Source organism: Muntiacus reevesi, chromosome 21, assembly GCF_963930625.1.
Source record: "Muntiacus reevesi chromosome 21, mMunRee1.1, whole genome shotgun sequence".
NCBI lineage: Eukaryota > Metazoa > Chordata > Mammalia > Artiodactyla > Cervidae > Muntiacus > Muntiacus reevesi.
Genome location: NC_089269.1, coordinates 17,773,781 through 17,797,354, shown reverse-complemented (window position 1 = coordinate 17,797,354; position 23,574 = coordinate 17,773,781). Strand labels below are relative to the sequence as shown.

General features: G+C 35.3%; 1 protein-coding gene across 2 annotated transcripts in view; it reads left to right on the top strand.

Moving 5' to 3' along the window:
* Nucleotides 1-23,574, top strand: part of EPHA3 (EPH receptor A3) — a 387,238-nt gene that overhangs the window by 290,397 nt on the left and 73,267 nt on the right. For both annotated transcript variants that reach the window (XM_065913656.1, XM_065913655.1), the window contains exons 6-7: nt 20,093-20,217; nt 23,025-23,187. In XM_065913656.1, coding sequence (XP_065769728.1) covers nt 20,093-20,217; nt 23,025-23,187 — 288 coding nt within the window. The remainder of the gene's footprint in view (nt 1-20,092; nt 20,218-23,024; nt 23,188-23,574) is intronic.

Below are 23,574 nucleotides of genomic sequence, written 5' to 3'. Positions count from 1 at the left end.
AACAGTGGCAGACTTTATTTTGGAGGGCTCCAAAATCACTGCAGATGGTGACTGCAGCCATGAAATTAAAAGATGCTTGCTCCTTGGAAGGAAAGTTATAATCAACCTAGACAGCATAATAAAAAGCAGGGACATTGCTTTGTCAACAAAGGTCCGTCTAGTCAAGGCTATGATTTTTCCAATAGTCATGTATGGATGTGAGAGTTGGACTATAAAGAAAGCCGAGCACCGAAGAATTGATGCTTTTGAACTGTGGTGTTGGAAAAGACTCTTGAGAGTCCCTTGGACTGCAAGGAGATGGAACCAGTCCATCCTAAAGGAGATCAGTCCTGGGTGTTCATTGGAAGGACTGATGCTGAAGCCGAAACTCCAATATTTTGGCCACCTGATGCAAAGAGCTGACTCATTGGAAAAGACCCTGATGTTGGGAAAGATTGAAGGCAGGAGGAGAAGGGGACGGCACAAGATGAGATGGTTGGATGGCGTCACCGACTCAATGGACATGAGTTTGAGTAAACTCCAGGAGTTGGTGATGGACAGGGAGGCCTGGCGTGCTGCAGTTCATGGGGTTGCAAAGAGTCTGACGCAACTGAGCAACTGAATTGAACTGAACTGAATGATTTTTCACTAAGGAATTAGGGGCTACCAGATGGCTCAGTGATAAAGAACCCACTATCAATGCAGGAGACATAAGAGATGTGGGTTCAATCCCTGGGTGGGGAAGTTGCCCTGGAGGAGGGCATGGCAACGCACTCCAGTATTCTTGCCTGGAGAATCCCATGGGCAGAGGAGCCTGGCGGGCTACAGTCCATAAGGTAGCAAAGAGTTGGACACAACTGAAGCGACTTAGCACACACACATGCTCTAAGTAATTAATCAAATATACGCAAAAAGAACATATAAAACAGAAGATTTATTATGTTATTAATTTAGAAACGACCTTAGAATCATGGTAAAGAGAGCTATAAAACCGACTAGGATTGTTGCTTTATTAAATGGTATGTTAAACATGTTGTCTCAAGTGTCTTTCTCAGGAATGACTTCAGTATCTTTAGTCTTCTTCTAGTATGATAGTGAGAAAGGGAAAGAATATGGGATTAAATACTAATCGGTAACCTTTTCATTTAAAAATGTACTATTTTTGTCTCCTATAAAATTGCAATAGAAATGGTCTCTTTGCTTATATTACAAAGTGTAACTGAAAAGTATGAGTGGAAGAATTCAAATGAGAGAAGTCTGTGAAAATGAAGTCTGTGAAACATCATTTGGCCAATGTTGTTTTAGTTGAGCTTCTTGACAATTTTAAGAAATACATTTCCTTCATCTTATTAAATCAGAAAAAGAATTTCCATCTTTAAGATTGCTGTTAGAAATAAATAAAATAATATGTGGATCTAATATATAAAATGATCAGTAATTGATCTTTACATAGACTATGTGTACATATATATACATATTTATGATAATAGATATATCATATATTAAGCTTGCATGAGTGTTTTTGTGTTGGATTTTTAAAACTAGTACGTTCAGTTTTTAAATTTCATCAGTTTCGTTCCTTTAAATATCAACTATGTGTAGATAATTTTCTCACTGGTATTAGATCTGATGATTCATATGATTTAAAGAATTCATGTTCAAGTGTGGAGATTCCTTAAAAAACTGGAAATAGAACTGCCATATGACCCAGCAATCCCACTGCTGGGCATACACACTGAGGAATCCAGATCTGAAAGAGACACGTGCACCCCAATGTTCATCGCAGCACTGTTTATAATAGCCAGGACATGGAAACAACCTAGATGCCCATCAGCAGATGAATGGATAAGGAAGCTGTGGTACATATACACCATGGAATATTACTCAGCCGTTAAAAAGAATTCATTTGAATCAGTTCTGATGAGGTGGATGAAACTGGAGCCTATTATGCAGAGTGAAGTAAACCAGAAAGAAAAACACCAATACAGTATACCAACACATATATATAGAATTTAGAAAGATGGTAACGATAACCCTATATGTGAGACAGCAAAAAAGACACAGATGTACAAAACAGTCTTTTGGAGTCTGTGGGAGAGGGCGAGGGTGGGATGATTTGGGAGAATGGCACTGAAACGTGTATTATCATATGTGAAACAGATCGCCAGTCCAGGTTCGATGCATGAGACAGGGTGCTCAGGGCTGGTGCACTAGGATGACCCAGAGGGATGGGATGGGGAGGGTGGTGGGAGCAGGGCTCGGGATGGGGAACACATGTACACCCATGGCTGATTCATGTCAATGTATGGCAAAACCACTACAATATTGTAAAGTAATTAGGCTTCAATCAAAATAAATAAATTTATATTAAAAAAATTCATGTTCAAATTTAATAAAATATTTATATCCACAAATTTTTATAATTTTACATTTATAGTTAATAACATAAGCATATTCTCCTCTATATTGCATATTTTCCACCTATATTGGAATTAAGAGGTGTTGATTTAAGATTTCAAAGTTACTGACATCGAATATTTAGATGTCAAGTTTTGCAACAGCCACTCTTGGGATAGTTTGTCATCGACGTGATTTGTCATTTCCTTAAATGAACATTTCTAGTTAGCAACTTGTAGTCCATAGAGCCTTTTAATTTGTCTTCAAAAATTGACTTTGAACATATGTTATTTTGTTAAATTATAGATATTAACTGAGTAAATTCTTTGGTTGCATGTTTTCTTTCTACAGTCACTTGATTGCTTCTTGTAAAACCCTGCTGACTTTTCATGGAATGTATTGGAAATTTTTTCTCACAAGTTTGCTTCTGTGTTTGTCTTTCCCGTAGTTACTTCCCTTATTGTAAGCTTAATTGCTACAAGTTTTGTAATAAGGATATGTTCATCGGTTCAAAACTTGTTTTACTTGGGTTGATTTTTTTCCTTATCTGATTTCATGATACACCATTTCCCAAGAAAGCTAGTGGTAAATTACCCAAAGTACTTCTCAACCTATTGCTGTACATTTCTTAAAATATGTGAATGAAGAGAACACAGACATTATATTGATAATTTGCAATTGTCTATGCATTGAATGCATACTTGTAAATTATATACATTGTTTAGCACCCAGCATCTGGTCTTAGAGGATTCTTATTTCAGGATCCTCTTTCAGAGAATTAAACCAGGCCATTAGAACCCAAAGTCAGTTTGACAGTCAGTTATTCCTAAGGTTAACAAAGAGTAAAAGTACCATACTTTAGCCATTCGGGAACACAAGATGTGTACATAAATCCATAAACACATATATGAAAACCAACTGTGAGTCACCCTAGAATGTAACAGGGGTAGGGAAACTCAGTTGTATTTGGAGAATGGACTGCCAGATTTCTCAACCTCAAATTTACTTTGCCTCTAGCATTTTTCCCTCATATTTTTCTAGCTAGATGTATTTTGAAGTAAATTTAACTTGAAAAGCATGTTTCTAAAGCTAAACCACAGACTGTGCAATGTGAATAACAATGATCCTTGGCTTATTGTTTTTCAATTCCAGAAGAAACTGACAGACCAGACCAGTTATCCTGTCTGTATAATAATTGATACAGGTTTTTTTTTTTTCCAACAAACAAGTCTAAAAATTTGATAAAATATATGGAACACAGTAAAAGTTCAAAATCATTCAAAACCATACAATTAATTTAAGTACCTCTCTATTCAACAGCAACATATACTACTTTATATTTCTGTTACTCTTTTTTTATATAACTTTATTGGAATATATTTTACAACTCATGAAATCCGCTCACTTCAAGTATACAGTTCTATAATTTGTAATAATTTTACTGACTGATGCAACTATCACCGTAAATCCATTTTAGAATATTTTTATTCCCTCCAATAAATAGTGATGATGAACTCATCTCTGCATTTTTAACTCATTTTTTAAATATAATTTTAATCAACACAAAATGACGTTAAGTCCAGTTTACAAGCTTGAGAATAAATATTTAGAATGTTTCCACACCTTAGTTAAAAGAAAATTTCTCTCCCATAAATTTGGGACTTTATGCAGCATTGTCTGATAACTCTAGTGCATAAACTAAAGATAATTTTTTATCAGCTATTGGAATTAGAAATGCAGGAACATAAATATAAATGTTGAAATATAAGCCAGAATCTTAAAGGAAATAAGTGTATTTGTATCTGCATAATTTTTTTTGCTTTTCTTATGCAATCCAAAAATGGAACAACTTAAGGCTATTTTTTTCTAATGTGCTAAAGTTTTTTGGTGCATGTAACAATTAATCTGCTCCAGTCTCAGAGTTCTAAGGTCAATTATGTGAAGTTTGCGTAATTGCAAAGGTATGTATTGATGCACTTTCCTTATTTGGATGAACTTGAGAATTAGCATTACTCCGAAATTCATGGCTAGCTAAAAAGGTATTTGACAAAAATGCTTTAAATAAATTAATCGTATGCCTGGAACCAAAGAGGTCAGACCACAGGCATCATGGAAATTTAGTAGCAGGTAGCCTGCCTCTAGGGAATTTTCTCTTTGTTTTCTGCTTCCAGTTTTAAAACTCTCTGTGAGAAATGAAATATTATTTAGTGCAACTAAATGTTTGCATTTCTTAAGTGATACAGGACAAGAAGGAGGGAATTAGTTTGGGACAAAAAGAGATTGGGGAGTGTCTTAGTGAGTGCAGGCATGGACAATGACAATTTTACAGCCAAAATGAAAATTTTGCAGGCATGATTGCTTTTGGAGACTCTGTAAGTCTCTGTTGATGTGCATTTTGCTTGTATAAATATGCAAAAATACTCAAATTGACATATTTCCTACCTCCATCTTACAGACAGCTATAATAGAAAAAAATCAGTAAACATAGCTTCCTTTATTAATTAATTTGTTAAATTTTAATTGGTCATGTGTTTGGGATGATGCAGAAGTGAAAATTTGGCTTCATGGAATTGTCAAGTGTATTTAGCCTTTTCCTATTGCTTTCAAAATTTTTAGGTGATTTCTTTTGAATTAATAAAGACTTTTGTGTTCATATCTATATTATATATAAATTCCTAGCATAAAGGTAACACAGAAGTAGGGCTACTTAGAAAGATGATTTTACTGTATCAAAATACTTTAAATTCTACATAGTGATCCATCAAAAAGGCTCTCTTTTCTGGAATGCTCCCTGTTCCCATTTTTTCAACTCAGTGAATATTTCTATATGCTAGTAAACTGGATAGCTCTGAGCTAATTCGAAAATGAAATGCTTGATCAAATTTTGCAGATTTCCTGTGATGGGAGGTTTGGGCATTTTTTTCCTAAGGGAAGGGTTCAACCTATGTGATTTCTAAAACGGAACCTCCTCCCCGCATCAGTTAGTCTGTCTTGCACTCAGGGTAGAATTTTTAGGCATATACAAGCCATATGGGCCAGGCCCGCACATGCCATATGCTAAGCAGAATTTCTTAACATGTTTTTCTCCTTTCATACACAAGATCAACACTATTTAGATGCAACATATACTTCTATGGTGTACATTTACGGGGGGATAATGCACTATAAAAATTCTTGATTCATACAACAATGAAAAGTATAGTAATGGTTGCTCATTGTCATTCCTTTAGGAGTAAATCCATTTCTCACTCAACATATGCAAATGAGTTTATTGTAAGACTTCACTTGATTTTACACAAATGCATGTATACATTAGTCTGTGTGTGTATATGTGTTTCAAATTTAAGTACCTCAGTTAGTTAGCTATTTATTACTAATAGCTAATATCTCAACTAATCCTACTACAAGAGGATTTATATGTGATGCCTTGAAGAATTCTGGACTGACACAACTGTGGTAACATTTTCTTTATCTTCTTTTCTTTTTTACTTGTAAAAATGAAAGGATCAAGCAAAGAATAAACAGAAGTATTTACCTTGGGCATCAATGATACCAGCTAGGAGTAGGTTCAAACAAGGATGTCAGCTTATGATTTAGTATCTAATATCTAACTAACAATGTAGTATCATGGGTTTAATGAACAGATCCACAGGTATTCAACAGATTGAAAGCCTATAATTGGACAAGTATCTCTCTCTTAAATAGCATAATAGATTAAAAATGTGTTTTATCAAAATTTCTATAGGTAGGTTTTAAACCTGAATGTTTGTTAAACATCAAAGAGAGTGCATCATGGTAGTTTCTGGATTTGAATAAAGTAAGAAAAAATGATGACTATAAGACTGTGTGTGCACCAGTCATTTCCTTAAATACTTTACTACCTATCTATGAAGAAAATGCCTTTTACCTGTTTGAAAAAAATTCTAGATGCTATTCCACTACTGTGGTTAATTAAAATGATGTTGTTCTTGTTGTTCAGTTGCTCAATCATGCCCAGCTCTTTGCGACTCATGTACTGCAGCACGCTAGGCTTCCTACACTAACTCCCAGATTTTCTCAAACTCATGCCCATTGAGTTGATGTTGCCATTCAACCATATCATCCTCTGTCATCCCCTTCTAATCATGCCCTCAATCTTTCCCAGCATCAGGTCTTTTCAAATGACTTGGCTCTTCTTATCAGGTGGCCATAGTCTTAGGGCTTCAGCAATGAAAATTCAGGGTTGATTTCCTTTAGGATAGACTGGTTTGATCACCTCACTTTCCAAGGGACTCTCAAGAGTCTTCTCCAACACCACAGTTCTAAAGCATCAAATCTTTGGCACTCATCTTCCTTTATGGTCCAGCTCTGACATCCATATATGACTACTGGAAAAACCATAGCTTTCACTACAGGGACTTTTGTCAGCAAAGTAACATCTGTGCTGTTTAATACGTTGTCTAGGTTTGTCATAGTTTTTCTTCCAAGGAGCAAGTGTCTTTTAATTTTATGGTTACCGTCACTGTCTGCAGTGATTTTGGAGCCCAAGAAAATAAAGTCTGTCAGCACTTCCACTTGTTCCCCTTCTGTTTGCCATGAAGTGATGGAACCAGATGCCATGATTTTCGTTTTTTGAATGTTGAGTTTTAAGCCAGCATTTTCTCTCTCCTCTTTCATTTTCATCAAGAGGCTCTTTAGTTCCTCTTTACTTTCTTCAATAAGGGTGGTGTCATCTGTGTATCTGAGGTTATTGATATTTCTCCTGCCAATCTTGATTCAGTCTGGCATTTTGTATGACATACACTGCATATAAGTTAAATAAGCAGGGTGACAATATGCAGCTTTTTTCCTGTCCCAATTTTGAACCAGTCCGTTGTTCCATGTGTGGTTCTAACTGTTGCTTCTTGATCTGCATGCAGGCTTTTCAGGAGGCAGGTAATGTGGTATTTCCATTTCTTGAAGATCCACAGTTTGTTGTGATCCACAGAAAGACTTTAGCATAGTTTATAAAACTGATTTTTTTCTGGTCTGCTGTTACATTTTCTATTATTCAACGGATGTTGGCAATTTGATCTCTGGTTCCTCTGTCTTTTCTAAATCCAGCTGATACCTCTGGAAGTTTTCGGTTCATGCACTGTTGAAATCTAGTGGGAGAATTTTGAGCAATACCTTGTTAGCCTGTGAAATGAGTGCAACTGTGTGGCATTTGAACATTCTTTGGCATTGCCTTTCCTTGGGATTGGAATGAAAACTGACCTTTTCCAGTTCTGTGGCCACTGCTGAGTTTTCCAAATTTGCTGGCATATCGAGTGCGGTACTTTCATAGCATCATCTTTTAGGATTTCAAATTGTTCAGCTTGAATTCCATCATGTCCCCTAACTTTGTTTGTAGTGGTATTTCCTAGGCCCTCTTGACTTCACACTCCAGGATTTCTGGGTCTAGGTGAGTGAACACAGCATGATGGTTATCTGAGCCATGAAGAACTATTTTGAGTACTTCTGTGTATTCTCATTACCTCTTCTTAATATCTTCTGCTTCTGTTAAGTTCACACCATTTCTCTCCTTTACTGTGCCTATCTTTGCATGAAATGTTCCCTTGCTATCTCTAATTTTCTTGAAGAAATCTCTACTCTTTCTCACTCTATTGTTTTCCTCTATTTCTTTGCACTGATCACTTAGGAAGGTTTTCTTATCTTTCCTTGCTATTCTTTGGAACCGTACATCTAAATAGATATAGCTTTCCTTTTCTCCTTTGCCTTTTGCTTCCCTTCTTTTTCTGCTATTTGTAAGGCCTTCTCAGACAACCATTTTGATTTTTTGCATTTCTTTTCCTTGGGGATGGATTTGATTACCGCCTCCTGTACAGTGTTATAAATCTCCATCCATAGTTCTTCAGGCACTCTATCAGATCTAATCCCTTGAACCAATTTGCCACTTCCACTGTATAATTGTAAGGGATTTTATTTAGGTCATACCTGAATGAACTAGTGGTCCTATCTTCAATTTAAGTCTGAATTTTGCAATAAGGAGTTCTTGATCTGAGCTACAGTCAGCTCTTGGTCTGTTTTTTGTTGATGTATAGAGCTTCTCTATCCTCGGTGGCAATATAATATAATCAATCTGAATATAATCAATTCGATTTCAGTGTTGACCATCTGGTAACGTCCATGTGTGGAGACATCTCTTGTGTTATTGGAAGAGGATGTTTGCTATGACCTGTACATTCTCTTTGCAAAACTCTGTTGCCTTTGCCTTGTTTCATTTTGTATTCCAACGTCAAACTTGCCTGTTTCTCCAGGTATCTCTTGACTTCTTACTTTTCATTCCAGTCCCCTATGATAAAAAGGGCATCTTCTTTTTTTTTTTTTTTTGGTGTTAGTTCTGGAAGGTCTTGTAAGTCTTCATAGAGCCATTCAACTTCAGGATCTTTGGCATTAGTGGCTGGGGTACAGACTTGAATTTTTTATTATAATTCAGGTATGGTGAGGCCAACAGATTAATAAAATAATTGCTATTGAAAATGTAGTTTGCTCTTTACAACTCCCAGGAGAAGGGGACATATCACACCATGCAGGACTACACCAGAGTTGGTCAGGAAGTAGAAGCAACAGGGAAAATGCAGGGGCAAGAGCTTTTTTTGTGGTATTTAAAGAAAGGCAAGGCTAAGCAAGATAAGGCAAGTACATTAAAGACTGGCTAGTTTGAGTAATTCAGTAGAAGTGTCTGAGGTATAAGGACCGCCTCTAGTTGTCTGATACCTGGTCTTAGGATGACTGGGGCAGAGGAACATTGCCTGCCAGAGCCTGAGAACCAGATGCAGAAGACACTAGATTGATTAGTTTGCAGTATGAGAGGCATACTCTTGGATCAGTCTTTGCTGTTTCTAGAATTGACTAACCCTAGGAGAGGCAACCTAAACTCAATCAGCATGCTCATGCACGAGCATCAAGAATATGGAAAAAGAGAAAAATATAGTTAACAATATGACATACTAAGATCTAATTATACAAATCATATATTTTACTTCTTTTTAAATCAAGGTAGCATTTATATACAGCAAATTGCATTAACTGTAAGTAAAATGAAATGACATCTAACAAGCACACCTACTCCTGTGAAAATATAGAATATTTTTTATCAATGTCTCTTTCCTAATTATAGTTTGTGAATAAAGGTTTAATGTACTTAAAGCCAGTATATATTTTTCTAATTTCTAAATACATAGCGTATTGTAAAGTTTTCCCTCCTTTCTATTCTGCTTGAACACATGAAACAAGCAACCCAAGATCCAAGAGTGTAGACATCAGATTAGCTTCCTTGCCATTTTCTGTAAAGTGGAAGCTGGGTAAACGGCAGTGCTCTTTTGCTCTAAGTGTGGGTTAAAGCTGTACCTGTCCATTCCTGCTCACAATTAGAAGACATCAGGCCCTTTGTCAGAAACTCCAGAGATAACATCACCACGGTCCAGATTTAGTCGCATCTATCCTATGCTGGGTGTTTCCCTGGTGGCTCAGACAATAAAGAATCCGCCTGCAGGGAGGAGACCCGGGCTCGACACCTGGGTCAAGAAGATTCCCCGGAGAAGGGAATGGCAGCTCACTCCAGTATTCTTGCCTGGAGAACCCCACAGAAAGAGGAGCCTGGCAAGCTAAAGTCCACGGGCTTACAAAGAGTCGGACACGACTGAGCGAATAAGCATGCACGCGTGCCCTGTGCTGAAATGTAGTAACTCTATCCCTGAAGGACTCTGAATCAGAACCAGACCTATAACTTCAGCAGTCCTTTAAAACAAACACAGCCTCACAGTGTGGTTAGCCTAGTTCTCCTCTGAAATGTTCTCTTAATTCATCTGGGCTTTACCTTGTACCATCACCATTTTCCCACCACCACACGTCTATCAGCTACATTCAACAGCTGTTCCCATCAAACTTCGGAGTCATCTATACTAAAATAATTTTGTCTATACTAAAAGTTGTATAAGATATCATTTGATTTTGCCCAAGAGACCATATTTAGTATTTAAAATTTGATGATTAACTTTGGTTTTGATATTTCTAGTCTATTGTCTTTATTTTGTAGACGCCACTGCTTTAAGGCAACCTGCTTACAATCCTACATTGGATCGGAACTTGGGATATTAAAATCTCATTAAGGCAGATTTTCTAAATAGAATAACTAGAAAATTTATCCAGGGTGGAAGTTGAAAAAATGTGAATGAAGACATATTGCTACTCCCAAAGCCAAGTTGTATCTTCTGGAAATTTTAAGATATTTAGAAATCTCATGAAGTGAGGAATTTATCAGACAACTTGCAGCTCTCTGGGAGGGAAGATTCTATCCTTTTAATGTAGATTGTTTATATTATCTCTGGAATGCATTTTTCTAAATTTAGCCTCAGGCATTAGAAGTGTGAGGTTTGGATTTTCAGAAATAATGTAAAAGATATTGCATGTTTAAAAATAATATGTGCATAGCTAAAGGTCTGTCTGTCATGGAATTTTGAGAGTATTTTACGCTTCTTGTATAATTGATGAAGAAAAAGAATGCCCCTAAATGTAATTGAATTTTAGTTGTCTCATATAAAAGGACAATCAGACCCTCCACGAGCATCATATTATATATGTAAAGAAAGAATCTTAGGCTAAACACACACACACACACACAAACACACATACATTTAAATAAATAAACTGCCTGTCATTTTCATTGCCTTGTACATCAGTGTGTGATGTTCTTGATTAGGGCTCACTGAACTCTGAGACTGCAGACATCTTGACAGTATTCAAGGCTCTCCAAAGAACTTTAAGGGAGACAAATATTGTAGGATATCTCAGCAAATCCAAAGGACATTATTTTGCTTCCAAAATGCACAGATGCTATAAATGTATATGATGTCTCTCGGAATCTCAATGTTTTATAACAGATTTGTCTGTATACTGCATTTTTCAAAGACAACCAATTTTAAAAGAAATCTTTACTTGCTCTATTTTTGCTACTTCCTACCTACATGATTTTTTTATTTCAGAATTATGGATAATAAAAACCATAATATTAGCAATGTATCAATATTAACCTCTTTCATAATGAAAACTATGATTACTCCCATAGATTTTCAAAGTCTTATCACATATGTAAAATAATAGAAAATATTTTCATTAGTCTCTCCTGTTTCTGGCACAGAACTCCTAAAACTCAAAATTTCCTAAGTGATATGAGTACTAGGAATATCTTTTGTCCTTTTGTCTTCTACCCTGGTTCCTAACACAGGCCTCTGAAGCCCTTGCAATTTTTTGAGTGATTGGAGTGTGTTGTTCTAATGAGGCAACCCGAGATGGACTCCTGAATGGCTTCTGGAGGAGGGCTGGTCACCAGAAAGATCAAGCCTTTATTAGACACCTGAAATTTTCAGCCCACCCAATTCCCTTAATAAGGCAGAAGGACTGAAACTGGAGTTAATGATCCATGATGCTGACGTGATAGAGCTTCCACAAAAATCCCAATAGCGTGGGGTTATTAGGTCTTCCAGGTCAGTGAACACACCTCAACTCATAGAGACAAGCTCCTGACTTAAGACCCTCCCAGAGCTTGCCTATGTCTCTTCACCTGACTGTTCTGTACTCTTTACCATATTCTTTAATAAACTGGTAAATATGTTTCCCTGAGTTCTGTGAGTCACTCTAACAAATTAATTGAACTAGCACAGAGGGTCATGGGAACCCCCAGATTGTAGGCAAGTCATACAGAAGTTGTGGGTAACCTGGAAAGCTTCTAATAATAATTGACATCTGAGATGGGGAGCAGTGTTGTGAGGCTCAGCTTTTAACCATGGAATATAACACTATCTTCACGTGGAAGTGTTAGTCGCTCAGCTGTGTTCGATTCTGTGCAATCCCATGGACTGGGGTCCACCAGGTTCCTCTGTCCATGGTATTCTCCAGGCAAGAATACTGGAGTGGGTAGCCATTCCTTTCTCAAGTCAGACTGTAGGAAACCAAACCAGAATTGATTGGTGTAGGGGAACCCACACATTTGGTGACTAGAAGTGTCAGAGTGTGGTGACCGTGATAGTAGTGAGAATAAAGGAGAAATACAAGAACTCAATTTTTTAAAGCATATTGAAGACTGATCCAATTCTATGAGGATATTGAATGGTATTAAAAGAAGGAGAACATGTTAAAAAATAAACGTAAAGATCAATTAAAAAATCAAAAACAGCATCTTTCAATGAATTCACACAATAAACACCTATGAAATAAACTGTTCTATTAATACAGTTTTTGTCTCTTTTATTGCTCCATGCTGAAATGGGAATGAGATTATATATTTTAACTGCATTCTCCACTCTAAAACTACTGTGGGTTATTCAAAACTCAATAATTAAAATTTTAGAGACTTTTAGACATTTAGAACAGAGAAGCCTAAAATTTTTACAGAATTTTCCCCTCTGTATACTCCATTAACAAAATGTAGGTGGAGAGAGCCTCAAAATTTATTTTCAATGTATACATTTTAGAATATTTTTATCCCAGCACTATCGATTTAGTTTAAAATTTATTTCTCTTTACTATAGAAAATAGATGGGATAATTTTATAGGAAAAAGTATCTCTGTTTAACATACTATAATTTTTATTTTTATTTGAATTTTGTTATTTTAATATTAAATCAGGAGCTAAATAGGATTATCTTTCAAAGCAACTAGTCACAAAGTATATTGTATATCTTACTGCAAAGCTAGCCAAACTGAATAACTAGATTTATACACATTTAATGTGATGCTAGGCACTAAAGACTCTAAGGATCCTATAATCTGATGGGAAGACATGCGGATAACCAAATGATATAATTGCAACACAGTATGGTTGGCTAAATAATAAGAGAATTAACAATTACACTATATATCAGAACAGAGGATGGAGCTGATTAACTATTGTCTAAGGGACCCAGAAAAAGCTTTATGGGGGAATTAAATTAGCAATGGATTTCTAAAGATGATGAGTAGAAGAGATTTTTCCAATGGAAAAGGGAAGAGAAAGAGTGTTTCAGACAGGGAAGATATGGCAAGTGCAGCTGTAGGCAGATGGCCAAAGGTATTGTCTTCAAAATTTTACTTTGAAAGGAGAACAATAAATGACAAAACTGGTACATATTTATCATTACAGTTTAATGAGGAATCTTAAATAATAATGTAATTTATTTCAGACTAGATATCCTATGGTAGTCCAGAATTTCCCAAATGCGTGATCTTAAGTTTTCTGACATCAAATTCTTCAAAATTCAGATTGCTATACCTTTCCTTTGAAGCTTATTTTTTTAAGTTAAGTTTAGGAAAACGGTTTTGAAATTATGAGATTTTGAAGGGGGGCTTAATTGTTCATTTGCTCTATAAATGATAGATCATCAAAAAATATATAGAAAATTGAAGGAAGTTCTGTCAATATTGAGATGAAAGCACAGAATGCAGGGCACATGAAAAATGGCAAAGGTTTGAACTGAAGCAAGGTTGTAAAATAACTGAGTAGAGAGAAAATTTATCGGCTTTCTGATGCTGAAGCTGACTGGCATGCAGTGTTATTGGTGAGGGGGAATATATGAAGTATAACTGAAATTCAAACTGGTTAGACTGTAAAAATGGTGAGTCCTGGGACCAAAACAGGAAATTCCGGAGAACAACAAGTTGGGAAAATCACGACAGGGGTGTTGAAATGGAAAACATTAAGCTATGAATGATTATGTTCATTCAAACTCAAGCGTGTTTCTGGATTTAATAGAAATTTCACTTCTGAAAAAACTAAGAAGGAAATGTTCTTAAGTGGGCATTGTAATGAATGGTACAAAAAAATAAGAGAGTAATGTGTTTAAAAGCATGCCTGATTCAAAGGAAAATCTTCCAACCATTTACTACATGATATTTTCCCATGGAGATAATTTTTAAAAGCTTTGGTTCACTTACAAAAACTGAGCCTTTTTTGTTATTACTTTAACTTGTCCAATCTCTAAACCACAGAGATACCTCAGAGGTTCATTAGAAATTCCCAAACCCAGAAAGAGGAAAGTCCCAATAAAAACAAACGAACCAAACCAAATCCTTTAGGAATTGAATTTTGAAGTTTCGACTTCCTGATTCTAAGGATGGATCATATTTTAGTTGCAGAATAGTAGTAAATGTAGCTTAAAAACACCATAGTTAAAATAATGAAGCCCTTCCATTTCTGTCAGTATATTTGACCTGTGCAAGTGTTGTGTGATTAAAATGCAAATTGTCAATTACTCAAGCCCCATCTCTACCCAGATCTCTTTACAAAGAATCCTTTCTTAGCCTAATATCTTTGCTTCCCTGTTGTAATTTCATTTGTTTGTTTCTATTATTGCATTAGATACAGTCAATGGCTCAGGTTAGGCTCATATTGAAAGAAAATCTTACCAGTCCTCTATAAATAAATAATTAATGTTCAATTATGAACTATTAAGTGTTGCTCATCTCTGTCTGTCTTCTGGACTAGTCATTGATGTCTCTGATTCAAGACATGGCAATCACAGTGGCCTGCAAATAAGAAAGAAAATACTCAGGGAATAATTCAGAAAGGTTCCCAGAAAGGTGTGTCTCCTTAGTACAGAAATTGAAAAGTATTTTGATACTTGGTTCCCAGAAAGGTATGTCTCCTTAGTACAGAAATTGAAAAGTATTTTGATACTAGCTTTCACAAAACACATTTTACTGGATAATATGGGGTGAACAATCTGTTGAGTCTTATATCATGACCTGAGAACATTTTAAAAGAATGAATTGAAAGAGCCTGAGCAAGTTCACTACAACACCACATGTTAAGAAATTTTTAAGTATTCACAGTGTTCAAAACTTTTCAGTGATACAGAGTAACTTCAGAAAAACTTCATGGAAGATGATTAACTGTTTGACTTATTGGTCTTTTCTTTCCTCCCAACCTTCACTATTTTTCTCTTTTATTTATATTCTTTTAAGAAATATTTCAGTCAAAATTTTCCAAAGAGCACATATATCCAATTACACCCAGAATAGCAAAAACAAAGGATCAAAAATTTGCTCCCCCTCAAACACAACAAAAATATATGTTACAACCAAGACATTATTTTAAAAAGTCATTGACTTACTGGAAATTTTTACCTTTCTACTGTCTTAATTTTTCTTCTTACCAATTTCTTCATTTTTTTCCCCTACAAAACTATTCATTTACTACACTGTGTAATTTCCTGGACCTGTTTAATAGCAGCCTACTTTGTCATCAACTTCTTCCTATTAGTAAGAGAATCCTTGCAATTATATATCATTAAAGGTATATAAGCAAGTCAGCAGAATAAATCTCTTAACCTTGGGCTGTTGGAGGTTTCATCAGTAATTCCTGTTTCAGCTTATACACCAGCACTTTGCTAGGGAAAAGCCTATGCTTCCTCGTCCTCCTGGGTAACTTTTCACTCTCCTTGAAGCATTTCTCTAATCTGAAGACTTTTCTTCATTCAATTATTACCCACCATTCTTTCAAATCACAAGTTAAGGAAAAAAAAAAAAACAGAAATGGAGATAAGTCAAATGTATGATATACATCGCAGTGTGCGTGTGTTCAGCTGCTTGGTCTTATTCATCTCTCTGCAACTCCACGGACTGTAACCCCCCAGGCTCTCTTTCCATGGGATTTTCCAGGCAAGAATACTGGAGTGGGTTGCCATTTCCTACTCCAAGCAATCTTCCCAACCCAGGGATTGAACCTGTGTCTCCTAAGTCTCCTGTATTGGCAGGCAGATTCTTTACCACTGAGCCACCTGGGAGTGCTATGGTTCTTTTATATAGAAAAATAAGAATTTCTATGAATTTGGATATTCTTATGCCATGCTTATGGCAGAAAGTGAAGAAGAACTAAAGAGCCTCTTGATGAAAGTGAAAGAGGAGAGTGAAAAAGTTGGCTTAAAGCTCATCATTCAGAAAACTAAGATCATGGCATCTGGTCCTATCACTTCATGGCAAATAGATGAGGAAACAGTGGAAACAGTGGCTGACTTTATTTTGGGGGGCTCTAAAATCAATGCAGATGGTGATTGCAGCCACAAAATTAAAAGACGCATACTCCTTGAAAGGAAAGTTATGACCAACCTAGACAGCATATTAAAAAGCAGAGACATTATTTTGTCAACAAAGGTCCGTCTCCTCAAAGCTATGGTTTTTCCAGTAGTCATGTATGGGATGTGAGAGTTGGACTATAAAGAAGGCTGAGTGCCTAAGAATTGATGCTTTTGAACTGTGGTGTTGGAGAAGACTCTTGAGAGTCCCTTGGACTGCAAGGAGATCCAACCAGTCCATCCTAAAGGAGATCAGTCCTGGGTGTTCATTGGAAGGACTGATGCTGAAGCTGAAACTCCAATACTTCGGCCACCTCATGCGAAAAGCTGACTCATTTGAAAAGACCCTGATGCTGGGGAAAATTGAAGGCAGGAGGAGAAGGGGATGACAGAGGATGAGATGGTTGGATGGCATCACCGACTCAATGGACATGAGTTTGGGTAAACTCCAGGAGCTGGTGATGGACAGGGAGGCCTGGCGTGCTGCGGTTTTGGGGTTGCAAAGAGTTGGACACGACCGAGTGACTGAACTGAACTGAACTGATGAATTTGGAAAATTAGTTTGAACAAATCACTCTTCAATATCTGAAAACTAACCAAAAAAAGTGTAATCCATAAAACTGTTTCTCATTAATATTACAAATTGTATTACAACACATGAGCAAGTATGGGTAAATTATACTTTAAGACATGAATTTTAAAGTGTTCTAGAAAACCATTTAGAAAGCATGGATACAGTGGAGTGCTCGTGGAAATTGTCTCTTCCTACAGCATATTTTATTATGTCTTAAAGTTATTTATTAGGGGATAGAAAAACAGTTTTTGTTAATTATTTATTAATATTAAAATATTGATGAGCATTACCTAAGCGTAATGGGATTTTAGCTGGTGCACTGTACTGAAACTACTGAAATGCAGCCAACACAAGGGGCGTGTATTAGAAGAGCAGAACAAATGACTTAACAGGGGCCTAAAAGCAGCAATCAGAAAGGGTTCATTTAACTTAGAGATGGCACAAGCTTCGAGCAATTGCCTCTACTTAAGTAAGTGTGGAATTACAAAAGGCTATTTATTACAATCCAGCAGGGCCCTGCAGCTTGCTCAAAGACCTTTGAAGAATTTCAACAGTTATAAAGTCTTGCACAGTGCAGAAGCAGTAAAACTTAGGCAGATCCCCAAAAGAGCCTGGAAAGCATTTACTAAAAAGTTTATTTGATACTCTTCACAATTGTCCTTAGAAACAAATTATTTTCTCTTTCTTCTTTTTTAAGGAGAGATGCTATACCTGGTAATTTTCAAAACTTCTTTGAAAATATATTTTAACTGTTAAGAAAAATAAACCAGTTTCAAGTGATATGAAATTAAATAGGGAGGGTCTCTATGGGTTTAATAGGATAGTGTTCCAACATTCAATTTCTTTGAAATGCTCTGTAAGCATGCATTAGAAGTCATTCAATTAATGGATTTACTTCAGGAGGAAACTTGTTGAAATTTCTCCATTTTTTGTACAAAAAAAAGCAAAATTATTAGCAACGATATTGGAACTGAAATTATTCTAGTAACGATAAAATAATAAATTGTTTTTCTTAAATATTAGAGTAAATAAAAAGAAATTAATTATTAAAAATTTAACATACCTGCTATTTATTTCAATGACATGATTATAAATTTTGAATAAGTTTATAAAATTTCAACTAAATATGTGTAAAATAGCTTATCCTTAGTGTAAATCAATTTCAGAGCAGCGAACTTCCTCACTGTTAGAGCTGGGGGTATTATGAGGCAAGTATGAAAAATAAAATAATATTGAATAGACAAAAGGCAAACATAAAAGGTAAATGATATCAGTTACATGAAAGTATGCATGCATGCATGCCTGCTCAGTTGCTTGAGTAGTGTATGACTTTTTGCAACTCTATGGGGTGTAGCCGGCCATAGAGTTCTGTCCATGGGAATCTCCATTAAGAATACTGGAGTGGGTTGTCATGCCCTTTTCCAGGGGATCTTCCTGACCCACAGATCCAATCCGCATCTCCTGTATTGCAGGCAGATTCTCTACCAACTGAGCCCCCAGGGAAGGCCACGTGAAAGTATATTAATTGTTAATGGGAGGGAAATGTGATAGAAGAAATGATTTTACTTTTCCATCATAAAAGCAACACTTACATTTTATTTTGGAAAAAAATTACGTGATCATCCCCTGGCCATTAAAATATTGAGACTTTAATTATAAAAATACATAAGATATTGCATATAGTAGAAATAAGAAGATGGAAAATTTGCTGTAATAGATGCTTTGTTTAAGTTTACACTTTGTAAAGAAGTGTCACAAGGCAAGTTTAATGAAAGCTCTATTTTTAAGTGAAGAATAAAATGAAAGGCATTTATACACAGGAATAATTTGGATGACAGTTTGGATGCAAAAGCTGGCAAGATAATAATAATAATAACAATGATAGTTGATAATCAAAGAAACAGCAAATCCACATATAGGAAACACCTATTGCTAGCTCTTATAGGAAATGCAAATACATGGAGTTCTAATAATCCTTGATTTGAGAAAAATCTATTAAAAATATGTCCTTTAGTAATGAAAGCGATTCAACAGTTAATGTTCCTGAGAACTCTTGATTTTTGTTTGTTTCATGTTTGTAATTTATTTTACTGAATTCCATTAGGGAAGAATGCTGCTGAACTTCACAATGAGGATTTTGGTTGGCCAGGGTACCAAGACTGAGATTTGAAACCCAGAGTGCATTGATGGATAGTATGCATTTTTTTTTCTAATGGAAGGATTTGAAGTATGATATCACTTAAAACATATTTAATCTTCCATTAGAAAATATGGTGACCCTGTGATATCTGATCCAGACAGATGTTTTTTATTCATATTTATATTTTTGATAATGCATTGGAAAAAGATTACAGAGTCACCACCCAATAAGAGCCTCAAAATATATCTAAAGAATCATGACACAAAGAGCACCACTTCCTCAGTACTTCTTACTAAACATATTTTTTAAGAAATGGAAATGTAAAAGTAGAGATTATTGTTTCCTGGTATATGTATTTTTATTCATGAGAGCTTTTTTGTCAGAAGTCAAGATCCATTTTGCTATGTCCTAAATCCTATCTATTTTACAATACACTAAATATTATTATTACCTATGGATACCATGGGACTCCTTGTGCATAATGGATTCCAGTCCTCTTACAGAGTTGTATATGAAAATGTTATCAATGAGCTGAAGACTCTGGCATTCATAACTTTGCAACATTATAACAAATAGGTAGTCCTAATGTTTTTTTTTTCTTTTTTAATATATCAAATATATTTCATTGCTTACATTATAGTAGCAGATTGAAAACATCTGCTCACTTGCCACTAGTCCACCAGCAGCTGAAAATCTCAGCTCATTTTCCATAGGCCTGTATGTACCAGGGCTATAATCCAGCTGCTGAGGCTTGATATGGGGCCAGATTAATACTCAAGAGCCTTTGAAATGGAAAGAGTGCTTTCTTGCCAAGATTAGAACAATGATAGGCTCCATTTGCTTGTCCCCTTCCCTCTCTGCTCTTCTTTACTGCCCTTCCCAATCCAATTAATTTTCCTTCTCCCATCAAACCCTCCCATCCTCTCTTTACAGCTCCATCACCCGTCATGACGATTAAGAAAGATCGGACATCCAGAAACAGCATTTCTTTATCCTGGCAAGAACCTGAACACCCTAATGGGATCATATTGGACTATGAGGTCAAATACTACGAAAAGGTGGGGGAGATAATGTTAAAAGAGTTGAGTTGTGTCAGGAAAGAGGTTATTTTCTCATGAGTATACTCTTGCAAAGAAACTAATGACACTGCTTGCTAGTGAAAGAATCTATTTAAAACTCTGGTCATGTGCTACCTTTGATTTATAGGTAGAGGAGGGTTTAGAAATTATTGTATTGAATATCCCCCATTCCACAGCAATAAGCCATAGCAAAGATGTTCCCATCGAATGTAAGCCATCTAGTTATGATATTAGAGATGACATTTGTGTCTTCCATAGGAGACCCCTGTTCTAAACAACCATTATATAGCAATTCCTTTATCTATTGATGAACTATTCCCAAGTTCATTGCATTAAGCATCATTTTCTGACCTTCACACTCAACATGAATTTTACTCAATACAGATAAGAATGTTGAACTGATAACAAAACCATTATATTATTGAGTTGATGATTAAAGCTTTCTTTACTTTGTACAAGGAGATTAGAAGATGGGAGTATGTGTGCCTCACATTTTAAAATTGTCTTTGGTAATACAATTATAAAAAATAGGTACATGATTATTTGTAAGGATAATTCAGGCCATGATATTTCATCACTCTAAGTACCACTTATTTCTCCCTCATTATAAATTATGGTGAGGTTTGAAAACAAGATGTATTCAAACCTTATCAATAGAGCTGGGTGGTTTCATAGCTACTAATATGAACACAACATATTCATTTATCTGCCGCAGTTTACAAAGTATTTTAAATTGAATTGTGTATTGATAGCTTCTATTTACAGAACACTTCTACACGCATTATGTTAAGTTGTTTGATAATCTGATGAGAGTGAGTAAATAGGTTATTTTACAATTACAAAAACTGAGAGTCAGTGACATTTGAATTTCTCACAGCCTCACTGCTAATAAACATTAGTTCTCTGTTTTGAATTCTGACAGTCATCACTCCTCATGTAATATGTTTTCCCTTGTATTGCATATCTTCCTCTAAATAAAAATGGATCGTTAAGAGATGTGAGAATTAGTGGTATGGTCAGTTATGCAAAAAAAAAAAAAAAAATCGAATGTATAAGCATTTCTCTGCACTATGTAGTTATGCTGTTTATTGAAGTTAAAGTATTTCACAAGTATGATGCCATTTTTTTCATACTGCCCCCTATAGGAAAAAGGATATGTCTCTTTGATTGAGAGAAAGTGAGACCTAATAAACCTCATTGTGCCAAAATCGTAGTATGAATAAATTACCTCCCAGCTTTCGGTGATCCACTGTGGTACTATCAAATACCAATTTGATCATAATCTTCTATTTTTAAAAATGTGACAAGATAACAAATAATAAGAATCCATGACTTATAGATGATACAACAAAATAAAAAGGTAATTAATCGTGCACCTTAGTTCAGACTGGACAGCAGAACCAGGGAACACCCAACTTTTCTGTAGAGCTGATTCAAAAATACTACTAACCTACATTCATATCTTTTATAAACATAAAACATTTTCTGAACTTATTTCAAAGAAAGCATTAAACAATATTTTGAAACAATATTAACTAATACAGGAAAAAGTGACTGAATCTATTTTTATTGTCTAAGCATTTTAAAGTCAATGTATACTTACGTGTAATATTATTTTAAATATACTTTATACAAATATTTATAGCAAATATTCATAAATTTTAAAATAAAAATTTTTTCCAAATATTTATGTATGATACTTAGAAATATTTTGAATGTTTCACTAAGATTTAAGCCGTACAAGATCTAACTTTGACTAGACTTGACTAGTCAAGTTCTTGACTATTTAGTTTATTAACGATGATGAACACAGCCATGTTGTAGATATATGCTTAATAAATTTTTAACACATAAAATAATGATTTCTGTAAAGTAAATACATTCAGCCTTCTTCATTATTTAATATACTAACTCAAATGCTATCTGATACATAATCTGCATCTTTAGCTAAAAAGTATAGGTAATGCATGACTTTTTTTTCTGTAATATTCTATATAGTTTGGGTTGAGGATATACCTTGTTCTATATCACCCATTCCAGGCCCCACTCCAGATGCCAGGGACATTCCACTATTACTTGAACTTAGGTACTTATATACTACCATATGTTAAAGGAAAAACACAATTCTATGTAAAGTCAATTTTCATAAACAAGGCTTGACACAAAAAGTCTTTACAATTAATGTGCAATGTGAACCTCCCAATGTACAATGTGAATTCTTTGGGGAAATATTTCTAGACATTTATCTGAAGATTTTCATCTCTACTAAACCACAGTGACTTATATTAAACACGTTGCAAATATAGTCGATACTAAGGAAGTTATTAATGTAGAATTGTGCATAAAACTTGGACCTTTTTAAGTTTAATAGTTTACAGTTACTAGAAATATTTTCTGAGAATCAGTAGGACATGCCTGTTAAGCTTAATTCAGTGGATATTTTCCTCTTTGAAAGTATATTTTTAAAATTAGACTGAGGCTTTCATTCAGCTTTGGCTTTGAAGATAACATTTTCAGCCACATATTCATTAACTGGCAGAAATGAAGACTAATTTTTTCTGCATTATTTGCAGGGAACAGATTATTTTATCAAAGATGGGACATTCTATAAATATTTTTAGCTTAAAAATGCCTCTAATACATTCAGAGAGTTAAACAATTGTCACCTCTTATCCATCATATGAGCTGTGTTAAATCTAAAAGAACTGATTTAGAAGGGTTCAGCTTTTTACCTTCTGACATGACTAGGAAGATTCGGTTTTAACATGATTTTTCTTACCTCAAAGCAGGAACAAGAAACAAGTTATACGATTCTCAGGGCACGAGGCACTAATGTTACCATCAGCAGCCTCAAGCCTGATACTACATATGTATTCCAAATCCGAGCCCGGACCGCAGCTGGATATGGGACCAACAGTCGCAAGTTTGAGTTTGAAACCAGTCCAGACTGTACGTATTTTCTTCAATATAGTGTATGAGGGAAGGGCTGTTGCAAAGATGTCTGATAATTCATTCTCACTCTGAGTTTTAGTTAAATATGTGATACATTGAAAGTATACTGCTTCTTGTTGTTGTTCAGCCGTTAAGTCATGTCTGACTCTCTGCTACCCCATGGACTGCTGCATGCCAGGCTCCCCTGTCCTTCAGGGGAGGGGAACATTTAATAATTTTGCATAGCATTGTATATGTATTGTATTGTATTGTATTGTATATGTACAATACAAGCATTGTATATGTGCTTGTGTAAGTGTATATCTTTTTTTTTCTCTTTTACAAATGGAATATATTCTAGTGCCTGGAATGCTTCTAACCTTCTACTGGACATAAATTTCTTTG